This window comes from Alligator sinensis, unplaced genomic scaffold (genome assembly GCF_000455745.1).
Source record: "Alligator sinensis unplaced genomic scaffold, ASM45574v1 scaffold248_1, whole genome shotgun sequence".
NCBI classification, from domain to species: domain Eukaryota; kingdom Metazoa; phylum Chordata; order Crocodylia; family Alligatoridae; genus Alligator; species Alligator sinensis.
The window spans coordinates 2,143,282-2,155,979 of NW_005842130.1; the positions used below are offsets into that span (position 1 = coordinate 2,143,282).

Here is a 12,698-nt window from a genome sequence, read left to right on the forward strand (position 1 = left end):
TGAAATCTAAACTGCTGAGCATCTTTTTCAATTTCCTCTTTCCCATATCTTCCTTCCACACTTTTCCCTTTGCTTGTTGTTAGCCCTTGCTATGTTTTGTCTTAATTAGATTGTGAGCTGTCAACAGTTGGGAACTCTCTGTTTAATTTATCTACAGTATGTTGATATATAGATGAGTCTCAAAAGAATGAGAACAAATTTGAAACATAGCCTCCCATTGTTACAAGACTTATGGTGGCTTAGGGAAAACAGCTGGACTAATTATAAACACATTTGTGCTACTCTTTTTCAATGACTATATCATGTACCTTACTAGACTGTACTTTTTCTGCATGCATTGCTTGAGCTGTATGGGAGCCTTCTATAATACCCTCTCTAATGCATTTTGCCTTCATGTACTGCCAATTGACATTCCTTATTTAACAAATCAGTCTCTTGCCTTAACCTTGTCTGCTGATTCCTTAAACAAGGCAACAATTTTGCTTTGTTGCTGTTTTTCATTTTAACAAGTTCTTGACACATGGCGAGTTCATCCTTCTCTTCCCTGTACTTTCTTTTGCAGCAAATGGTTTAAAAAGCAAACTTTAAGACAGCATCACACAGTGAAAAAATCTTTGCAGAGGAGGTAAAACTCTGGATGAATGTAGTACAAAACATTTCATAACAATCACTTGCCTTTTTAAAATCCAGCATACACAGCTTGGCCTTCTCCCCAAACTGCCATTTGCACTGTGTGTTGGCATCATACAACTCTCCTGGCAGCTTTTCAGGATATTTGTATTCATTCACTGATGTAGGCTGATCAGCAAGGCATGTGGCTTGAGCAGTGCTGCAACATACAGATGAGGCAAGAGGGAATTAGCATTTGCCAGATGCACTTTATAAATTCTGTTTAAATAATGCTGGCTGAGATCTTTCAGGAGTACTTAAAAAAAGTTGGGTTCCTAGCTCACACTAGAAACCCATGGAAGTTAGCACCTAACTCATTTGTACACCCTAGTAAATTCATTCCACCCTTTTTTTCCTATGCTATAGTGAGGTAAGTTTTCATGTAGTTTAAATATTTATTTCGAGACACAATGCTACACATAAACTATATATGGAAGAGTAACCATTTTTTATGACAATTAGGTTTATCAGATTTTCTTTTAATTATTGTAAATAGTTCTAATGCACTGGAAAAACACCCACATTTTTCTATGTAAGAATGACAATATTTCACAAACTTCTCAGCAAAGGTTAACTGCTTGGTCACCATTTTCATAGTTTCATGGTTGTTAGGGGCTGGAAGGGACCTTCCAGATCATCAGGTCCAGCCCCCCTGCACTTGGGCAGGAAGGACTGCTGGGGTCAGATAACCCCAGAAAGATGGGCTACAAGATGTTTTTTGAAGATTGTCAGGGTTGATGACTATGCCACCTCTGCCTGTTCCAAACCATTGGTGCAGGCTTGTAAATTTTCCTTATGTCTAGCCTGAAGCGATCTTCAATCAGTTTGTGCCCACTATTTCTTATCCTTCCCTGGGGAGCCTTGGTGAATAAATAGATTATCCTCCAAACCCTGATGTACAACCCTAATATATTTATAGGTGGTCACCAAGGCCCCCCTGAGTCTTCTCTTCTCCAGGCTGAACAATCCCAAGTCCCTCAGCCTCTCCTCATATGTCTTCACCTCCAGGCCTCTAATCATGCGTGTGGCCCTCCTTTGAATGTTAATCATATTCTAAAATGATATTTTTAAATATGAGTCACTCGCAGGTGATTGGAATGAATGTTCACTTCTACTCTGCTTTCTGCATTTTATTTCACAGCACATGATGAAGTGAGCTTCACTTCACAAAAGCTTGTGCTACATACAACCATCTACTTTGGTTAGCCTAAAAAGTACGGCTCTAACCTGTCTTCCAAATTACAGTTATCATTGCACAGACCATTTGCATGAATACTTCTTTAAACCAGTTTGTGGGCCCCATTATCTGAATACAAAAGTATAACATTTCCCACAACAAAGTATATCCCACAACAAAGTATCATCCTCATATCAAGGGACTGCCAACAACAATAGAGAAATATCAACTTTCAGCACTACTTTCCTGTGACCCTCTGATCACCCAGGAAATGTCATTCATGCAGCTGTGGTCCTCAGACATTTTAGGAGGAAAAAATCACTTCAGTATTTTTTTTAGGAGGAAAAAATCACTTCAGTAAATGCATTATTGTTCCTCATCACTAATGGTCAACAGACAGAAAAAAAAGGCCAAGCAGTCTAGAAGTCATAGAGAAAAAAGGAAAAAAATAACAAATTGCTAAGGATATTATCTGGGAAGGACTTTTTAAAAGGGTTAATTTACAGGGTAGCTGGTCTCTTAGCACCTAGCTAGGAAAGAAGGTAAGAATTCCTCATCAAATGTAGACATGCCTTTTTAATTACTACATGGGGTTTTGAAGGTCAGAGGATACAGGGGTTGGGGATGAGTTTGTTCTATGATAGGGGAAATATTACTCTCCAAACTAGGAACAGGGTAGAAAAAAGCAGTAGTAGTACATAAGTAGGCTAAGTAATGTACATAAGAAGAAAGCAGTAGTAGTACATAAGTAGGCTTAGTAATGGTAATGGATTTTTAGGAACTCAAACAGGGTGGAATAGAATTGCACTTAGGTGCCTATTCCACTTACTAAGCAGAGTGGACTTAGGCACCTAAGTGCAATTCTATTCCACCCTGTTTGAGTTCCTAAAAATCTATTACTGAGCCTACTTATGTAGTGCGTTTTAATCTTACCTTTAAGACTGGGTACAAAAAAGCAGTGAGGAGGACCCACCTTTTGTATTAACAAATATTCAGGGAGCTAAACAGGATGGAATAGAATCTCACATATGAAATGAAGTCCACTTATGTGCATAACAGGTAGAATGGAGTTTCCACACAGAAGTAAAGAACCTGGAGGATGCTGTCTAAAACATCTATGATGCATTAGGAAGAATACTTGGAACTTAATTATAGGAATAACTAGGGCATAAATGTTCAAGCTTAGATGCATACAACAGACCTGCAGCTTGGTCTCTGTGGGATTGAAAAAAGAAGTTACATTCAGAGGAAGGTGAGGGGGACAAAAACAGTCCAAGGTAACATTGTCCTTCTAAGTGTATACACAACACTCCAAATTGACTTATCATATATGTATTTAAATGTTTAATATTGAAATGGTTATTCCCAGGATAATCTATAAACAGCATTGACCTAAATTCCTCTGAATCAAAAAATGAAATACGCTTTAACTGGTCAAAAGAGAAAAAAAGGGTAATCCATGGATTTTCAGTTCACCTGTTTTACTTAATTTTCTTTTTATCAAGAACATTTGAAGAAACAGCAGTCCTAAAAGGCTGAATAAAATTGTGGGAAAACATCTATTTACATGGATTGAATAAGCATGCCTATATAACAGGAAGGGCAGTGATTTCTTACAATTAATTATTTTGTAACACTGAGTTTGCAAAACCAGCAAACAAAGAAAAAATGCATCATCCTTGCATTTAGCAATAAAACCAGAAAGTGTATTTTCCCAGAACCCCAGAGTTATATCATTTACAAAATGATACCTTAAGCTCATATCCTGCTCATGTCTCACTATACATAATTTTTTTACTCCTATTATTTTTTAATCAGTGCATTTTTAGTCCTAATGGCTCATTTTCAACTCCCCCATTTTTAGTCCTAATGGCTGACATTCAAATTCCTCAGTAATGGCAACATCCTGACAGTAAAATTCCTCCCTTTGGCTCCATGTTTCAAAGTTACAATGAAGTATTTCCACCATCAGTCTCTGTGCTCAGAACCCACTTATGTATTCTACAAAGATGAAGCATAGAGCATAAGGAAAGTCATGGTCCCTTCCAGCCCTGCTGGAGTGATGGTGTGTAAAGGGAATTACATTATATTTTTTCTAAATTCTGTGTTTCCTGACCTCTGGGAGGAAGCATACCTGGCGAATACCCTTTTCCATCCCTTTAAAGGCATAACCAGTACAGGCCTCAGCATAGCTGTGATGACTCCCAGGAGCATGGACATGATCATGTCCAGACATAATCCACCAATAATAGAGCCACTCTCTCTTAAACTCCTAAATTTCTGCAGAAGTGTTTTACCTGGAAGAATGCATTTCTTGCACGCATGGAAAGGTATAATTTAACGTTAAAAATCTGGAACCTTTACAGATGCTCCTCACTCTACTTCCAAGGATCCTTTCAGTAATAAGTAAAGTATCTGTAGGTCTGAAAGACACTTGACTAAAGTTGAAATTTTGGACCAAGTCCCCAGGGGCTAGATCCAAATTGACCTTGTAGAGCCTCCCCATAGGACATTACAAATTTGGTTGTGTTGGCCTAGAAGACTGATCCAAATCAATGGGGTTGGGTGCCTGCCTAGGCTTCCTGGATAGTGAGTGAGGAGGCCTACATACATTCCAATGGCAATCCAGAGTATCAGGTGCTGTGTAAGGAGGTGAACAAATACGACTTGCCAGGCAGGAGAGCATGTCTGAACTCCCACTCCCCCTCAGAGCTCTCAGTGCTGTCTGTAGGAATCCATAGTGGCCAAAGCAGGGGTGCCTGCCTGACAGCAGAAGAAAATTCAGTAGTACAGAAACTCTTCCTCAGTTCTGACCACACAAGGTGGTGGTGCCCATCTTTTGTCCAATAGCCACAGAGTTAGTTCCTAATCAAGACACCACTGCCAAATTTAGAAGAAAGTACCCCTACCACCAGGCTACAGGTTATTCTGAGGAGGTGCATTCCCCCGCCTCCTCCTTCCTACTTGAAGCCGAGCTATCAGGAGCCAAGGGTGCAGTATTCATGGGGCCAGAAGGACAGCAGGTCAGACAGTGTGAGTCTATGACCCAGTGAAGAAGATACTACCATGGGAGTGGGGAGTTCTTGATTTCTGACAGGTTATTTCTGTGTTTTAGCCAATAACTTTCTAATGAAAAAATGTATAAATATTGTAAACCTAGCAGCGGGCATCTGAACCCAAAATTTCCCAAGCTGGATTCCTTAACCACTGGGCCACAGAGTCACACTCCCTTTTGCTTGCTTTCCCCTCTCATCCCAAGAATCTTGTAGTCTTGATGGCCCAGTGCCCCAGTTTCATCAACAAGGGTGTCTATACACCTCTACTCCATAATCTGCTGGGTAGGGAACTCGTCTAGGAATTGAGAGCTGTGGATTTAAGTCCCCTGAGGCAGAGGTGGGCTAATAACCCAGGCCTCCCACTTCCAGGGCACTAAGTGAAGGGGCTGCTGATGCCACCACCATGACTATTTTTGTAATCAACTACTGCTGCTATGAAACAGTTGCTAAGCCTGCTCTATGCTCTGTCACTAACTAAAGAATTGGGGACTTAGATATATGCCAGGCTCCTTCCACACAGATTATGATTACAACTGATGTGAGACAGGAGTTAGGTACCTAGATGGCCAACCTGGGTTGCTTCTGAGTGTACACAACAGCTTAGGCCTCAGCACCTAACAATCTTTTCTGGCCAAAATGAAGATGCCTAATGAATCTAGATACCTAAGCAGTTTTGTAGCTTTGGATTGCTTTTTCTGGCTTAAGATGCCAACAATTTGGAACCACTTCTAGATTGCTACCAACTTCTTTTTCAGTATATCCATCACTAAAACCATCCATATAAACACGATATACATGATTATTGAGGAAATAAACAAAAACATGCATATGTACAAAAACACAAACACAGAAGTTGAAGCACGGGAAAAATATCAGACCTTTCCTAACTGTGGATGCTGAGCAGGGTAGGACCCAGAGAGTTTTCATGAATGGATTTGTATTGTCCTGGTGCAAAGTGGCCAGTGGTGTCCCTCAGGGGTCTGTGCTTGGACTGGTGCTTTTCAGCATCTTTATCAATGATTTGGATGGGGGAATGAAAAACTCGTCAGTCAAGTTCACGGACAACACCAAGTTATGGGGCAGTGTGGTCATGTCAGAAGATAGGTTGAAGATACAGGAGGACCTGGACAGGCTCGAGAGTTGGGCAGACTGGAACCAAATGAAGTTTAACACTTCCAAGTGTAAGGTGCTCCATCTGGGGGCAAACAACCTTCAACATATTTACAGGCTCGGTGGTGACAGCTTGACTTGCACCATGGCCGAAAGGGACCTAGGGGCAATGATTGACAATCGCATGAATATGACTTGTCAGTGCCAGGTGGTGGTCAGCAGAGCAAATAACATGTTGGCATGCATCAACCAATGCATCTCGTGTAAAACTAAGGAAGTGATACTCCCACTGTAGCCAGCACTGGTATGACCGCAGTTGGAGTAGTGTGTCCAGTTCTGGGTGCTGCGTTCCAATAAGGATGTGAAAAAACTTGAGAGGGTCCAGAAAAGAGCTACCCGTATGATCGGGAACGTCCAAGGCAAGCCATACGAGGAAAGGCTGAGGAACCTGGGACTCTTTAGCCTAAAGAAGAGAAGGCTGAGAGGGGACTTGATAGCAGCTTACTGCTATATCAGAAGAGTGCATCAGGAGCTCAGTGAACAACTGTTCACTAGGGCACCCCTGGGGAAGACCAGTGTTGAGCCCCAGCTCAAGTCTGGGATCGTGCCCGGTATGCAAAAGCCAATAAAGATACCAGGGGTGAAAGTATAAAGATTTATTGCTAGCAATACAAGGTGCAAGCGGAATAATTTCACGTAACAAGCACACAGAGTCTTAATTATGAGCATCTTTTATACAGGAGTATTGGACCTTCATAAGCATTCTTGTTTGCTAATTGGTTATAAGGGAGTGACGCAAGGAGTTCTTTACTGAGCATGTCTCTATACCTGTGTTTTAGCCATGTATCTCATTTCCATACATGTATGTTTCATTAGCATACTTTCTCCCCACCTAGGGGTGTGAATCTTAATATTTAAATCAGCTCTTTGCCCTACTCCACTAATTGTGTTTTTGTTTTCAAGTCTCCTTTATCTAAGACTGTCTTCTCCTTATCATTGCAATTGAGCATTAGTTACAGAACAGAGACTTTTGCTTGGGCTATGTGTAGTGGTTTCTAGGTCAAACCTAACACCAGGACCAATGGATACAAACTCCTGGAAGGCCGCTTCATGTTTAATATCAGGAAAAACTCCTTCATAGCCAGGGTGTCCAGACTGTGGAATAAACTCCCTCCAGAGGTGGTGCAGTCACCTGCCCTGGAGGGTTTCAAGAGAAGACTGGACAGTCATCTTGCTGGGGTCGCCTAACACCAGTTGTCTTCCTGCCTAGAGTGGGGGGGGGCTGGACCCGATGATCTGCAAGGTCCCTTCCTGCCCCTAACCATCTATTAAACTGAATTTTTTTTTTAAATCTTAAATTAACCTAAACGTATGGCTTCAGTTAAATCCAAGTTAACAGCTTCCAGTACATGAATTAACATTTGACAGCCTCTGTCTCAGGAAAACCACTGTTGTCAAACATTACTGGCTGAGAGTGTGCAGAAGACTAGATTGTGCTTGGCAAAGGGATATATTTTGCATTTAACTTTTTGGTTCCATCAGCTGCTCTACTGCAAGTAACTGAATCTGTGTCTAAATACACTCATTTTAAGTAGCTGAAAAGTAAGTAAAACATTTCCTACAAATGTGAGATCATATCTTAAGGCTTCTAAAATTAAATAGCCTTGCTTCCTAAATTAAGGGCCATAGGCACCAATAAGACTGATTGAGAAGAGATTTTTTACTATTAATATAGTGCAAAAAATGATATGTTAAATGATATGTTAATCCTGTTGAGGAGTCTGCTACACCCTAAATTTAGTATCATATAATACCTGTCTAATTATAAGACTCATTTTGAAGCATCTGAACCAATTCTGGAGCCTAAGACAGTTGGGAAGTAAAACAGGCCTGTCCGTCCATCAAGGTAACTATAAGGTTCACTTGCCATATTAATAAATCCAGACTTTTCCCTTAGCTACTTGCATGCAGCTCTCATTGACAGTTACTGACTATGTAGAATTTGCAGTGTAACCAACTATTCTGAACCAATCAAAGTTTTGCTCTGTGGAAAGGGCCTTTTTGTTTAGAATCTGCAGCAAGAAGTTCTGTTTGAAAGTTGTTAACATGCTTACAGATAATTGTAGTACAGTATTATTATGAACAAAATACCAGCCTCGCAATGGAAGGTTTAGAAAAATACATTTCTTATAGGAGCAAAACTGTATTAAAACTTTTCATTTCATGGGGAAATAAGTGGGTTTTTATCTCTCAAGTTATTCTAACAATTTCCTCCAGGAGAAAAGTTACTTGCAACTTTTAACTCTTCCACAGCAACAACAGCTGGCGAACTAGTTCCTGCAGAGTGCATTTTCCAAAGAGGTGTGTTATTTAAAAATAATGAAATCCAAGAAAATATGAAAAGAGACTGGAGTACTATAAGGAGTCATATGCAGGAAGGAAGGCCCTGTGCTGCAATGTGCTGGACACAAACAGGACAAAATAGATGGGTCTGTTCCAAAGAGCTTAGAATGAAAGCATCAGGGGAAAAAATGAAACAGATGGATTCAGACAGAGAGAAAAGTACAAGGCCACCATGAGACATTAGCATGACAGGAAAGGGTCAGAGCATACTGGCAGCCCAAGTGCTGTCAAGATTTTTGGAAGGTATCACAGCAAAGGAGAATTTTAATACAAGTTTGGGAGGAGAGTAACAAGGCAGCTTTGCAGATGTTTCTGGGCAGCTCCACCAAGGCATAAAAGGCAGCCTGGTGCTCATTTGAAAAATCTAGCAAGAAGATGGTGAAGGTTGGCACCATCTTTCTTATGGAATTCCCTATGAAACTCCATAATGCTCTGGTTAGATACTCGGGTGGGATTACTCTTACATGTTTCTGGCTGACATTATAAATGAAGTTTTCAAAGCCTGCAGGATGCCACTTAGCTTTCCTGAAATCCTCACTCTGTGTTCTTTTAGAAAAGTGCTTCCTATATCTTATTTTCTAACTGCTGAGTTAGTTGTGCTTCACCTGCCAAAGCAGGGATGGGTGTAGCATAACTAGATCCACAGCATTCAGATAAATGCAGATAACAGCTCTCATACTGCTGTAATCAGGACACCTTAGTAAATATGAGAGAGTGCTGATTTTATGACAGCAAAGAGTTTACCAAAGTTGCATAAACAAACAATATGAAAAACAAAGATCTTCCTGTAGCTGATTTGTGTTGGAGATATTTAATAATTAAGCAGGTGGACTCTGAAGGTGATCTTATCGCTTTATATCCCCTATTTGAATCAGCCACTACAAGTTTGCTAAAAATAGTTTCCTAAAAATCTAATCTGAGCAAATGAACACTTACAGTTGTTAGTGCTAAAGAGCCATACAATTTTTTAACACAAACTCCCTGCCAAGCAACTCACATTCTGGCACAGAAAATGCCGTACATCATCTGTTGGCACCAGCCACATTATGAAGGTCTTCTCTCATTCAAGTGAGAATGAAACAAATAGACAGTCACAAATGCTCCATGCTTCTTCATGAAAAATGGAAGGAATATTTATGTTAAAGAATCAGCCATTGTCTTCTTCTAGCTGACTTAACGGGTATCTCCACCACCCCCATGGTACACTCAAATGTATTAATACCCTGACTATAGAGTATAAAGCTAAGGTTTAGAGGAACACAATATAGAATACATAATGACTATGCCTGCACAGCTGTGCCTGTAAAGTTTTATTCTTGCCTGGGTGGCTTAGAACAGGGGCAGGCAACTATTTTGGGCAGAGGGCCGCGTACTGAGTTTTGGCAAGCCATCGGGGGCTGCATGACCGGCAGCCCAAGGCAGATAAATATTAATTTTCTAAATCTTTTAGGGGCCCCACGAGCCAGACAGAATGGCCTGGCAGGCCACATCTGTTCCCCGGGCTGCATTTTGCCCACCCCTAGCTTAGAATATAAAACAGGACAATGCACATTTTAAAAAACACCAGTCTCTCTACAAATGGTCCCAAATATTATGTTAAGTATTCTAGTATTTACAATTCGGGTGGCAAACTTTTGTAGTAGTAAAGAAACTATTAACAAGGGTGAAAGCCAGATCTGTCCTTGTACCTGGAATCCTAGGAGAAAAACAACAAGCTTTTAGCTAGCCATTCATTTAAGCATAAATAATTGAGTCAATCAACATTTTTTCAACGGCTCCTTAAGGTCCAACAGTGTATAAAATATCTAGAGAAGCAGAACTGGAAAGTGCAAAATTGTCAATGCCCATCACAGATGTTCCTTCTAAACTTGCATCCTGCAGGTTTTAAGCTATGAGTCTCTTGACAATCTCTTTTCCCCAAAGACAAAAATCACCCCTTACAAAATGCATGACAAATCTGCATGAAAAAATCTTCATCTCAGACATTTGAATTTCTAATGGTATCTGAAATTCACATAGGATCACATAAATGATCTATGCTATAAACTTTTACTTATGGTCATCATACCAGAGTAATACAGAATGTATTAGTTCAATATATTAAAAGACTACAAGACTTTATAACTACTTGCTTTACTTCTATAAACAATGATATGCACTGGGTTTCTAACCCACTAACTAGAGATTCTAGGGAAAAACAATGATAGTCTTACTGGATCACTCACTTGGGGATAGATCCTATGCCATCTCTATACACCTAAGTGAAATGTATGTAGCTATGTAAATGCCCTTCTGACACACACACCCAGTTTGGGCATCAGTGTAGCTATACTTGCTCTATGGATCCCTACAAAGCATGCCCCGTATACTGAACTCTGAATAGCTGCCCTCAGGGAACAAGGTCCCAGGCATGGGGGTGGAGGTGGAGAACCCCCCAGCTATTACCCCAAAGCCTAGTAGTTAGAGCACTTCCCTGGGAGCAAGAGACTGAGTTTCAGGTCCCCCTCATTCAAAAGGAGTTTGAACCTGCATCTTCTGCTTCCCAGGAAAGTGCTATAACCAGCAAACACTGCCCAGGCCTCTCTCTAGCCCTTCTTTTGAAGCTAGTCATTTACTTCTTCTCCTCCTACACTCCACTCACCACTAGGAATGCACAGAAAATCCCAGTCTGCCACTGGTACTAATCAAATCCAAACTGTACACAAGTGCCTGAAATTGCCATTACATGGCTACTCCATTGCTATTTAGGCATGTAAAGCTGAAAGAGGATTTAGCCCTTAATCATTTTTGTAACAAATCTATCCTAACTTTTCCCTATTCATCTGCTTGCTTCTACCATGGTCAGCTCCAAGTTGTGAGTAGCTTGAATAAATTTCCTTCAAACCTGAAATCAGTCCAACTACAAAAATCAGCCTTGGCAAGCCAGGAGTTTCCAGGTCACTTAGAACAAAGTTGCTGTGCCAAGCAGCAGCACCTTCAAGTATACCACACTGCACCATGTGAGCTGCATCCTGAAACAGGAAAAGTATGGTTGTGCTTGCATGGTACTAGGGGCCGGTTAATTAGCATTGCTGAGTGACAGCACCAATTAGCCTTTCTCCAAGCTCATTCATTACCTTGCACTCAGCATGGCCCAAACACAGATACTGCACTGCCTTCTGAACCAAAGCAGTATAGATTTGAAAGGTTGCTGCTTGGCATGGGGAGTTTGCCATGCACACATGACTTTAGCCTCAAGTTGGGCTAAGGACATAACCTTCCACAGAGCAGACAGTCCTTAAGGTTTGGCTAGTCAGTGGAACACAAGAGACAAATCTTCCTTAGCAAGGATTAAGGACATTTTCACACTCTGCACTTAATGACCTAAAGGAAAAATTCTCTTGGGAATAAGAATTGCCTCACACTGGTCTTTAGGGATGGTCAACAAGGAAGAAAAGAGTTTGGTGTATAATCCCAAAAGACAGCGCACAGGGGGTACATCTACATGTGCATTAATTTGCCTTTTCTAATGTGCATTAAATTTAGTACCTCCAAGGTGAGGTACTAAATTTATATGCATTAGTCTGCACTAATGTGCAATAGTGCATTTGCACACTTTTGTAGTGATACTTAATGCACAGTAAACTATTTTACTGTGCATTAACCTAATGTCATGTTCTTTTACATGACGCTTTAATGCACAGTAAAATAGTCTACTGCACATTAAAGCGCATGTGTAGACGTGCCTAGTATATCCTACTCCTCAAGTCCAAGGAGCTCAGAGAGAGATCCTACCTCCTGAAAAACAGTAAGTTCCACTGGTTTCTCTAGACTGTTGAGCCTCAAAACAATTCTCACAGCTTAGGTGAATAGTTAAATGTCAGTTTGACCTATGTGCTTCATCCTTTTGTGAGGTATTAGGAAAGCTACATTTCAAGCTTTAGCCAAGACAATGAGGCTGCCAATTGTTCCAGTATACCATTCAAGGGTGAAGTATAAGATACGCTGAGGGCACGTACCTTAAAAATTTGTACAGATACTGACGACTGCAAGCTGACCACGAGAATACCCCATTGTGTCCTGCTAAGGTGGGTGACATGATATTACCTTCAGACTTTTTGCACATGTTTCCTTCTCCATCATGGATCATGCCAAAGCTGCAAGAGATGAGACAAACTCACCATAAAATGAACCATATAAGATCTGAGTACCTGCACATTCATGTGTGTAATGAGATACTCGTTTACTATTTTTTCCACAAGATCACTATCCTATGCAGTGCACAGAATGGCTCTGCAGCAGGA

General features: G+C 40.7%; 1 protein-coding gene across 3 annotated transcripts in view; it reads right to left on the reverse strand.

Moving 5' to 3' along the window:
- The window catches only part of ADAMTS16 (ADAM metallopeptidase with thrombospondin type 1 motif 16), a 184,787-nt gene that overhangs the window by 101,782 nt on the left and 70,307 nt on the right, over nt 1-12,698 (reverse strand). For all 3 annotated transcript variants that reach the window (XM_025205794.1, XM_025205792.1, XM_025205793.1), the window contains exons 9-10: nt 12,414-12,551; nt 676-829 (exon numbers count right to left, since the gene is read on the reverse strand). In XM_025205794.1, the coding sequence (XP_025061579.1) occupies nt 676-829; nt 12,414-12,551 (292 nt within the window). The remainder of the gene's footprint in view (nt 1-675; nt 830-12,413; nt 12,552-12,698) is intronic.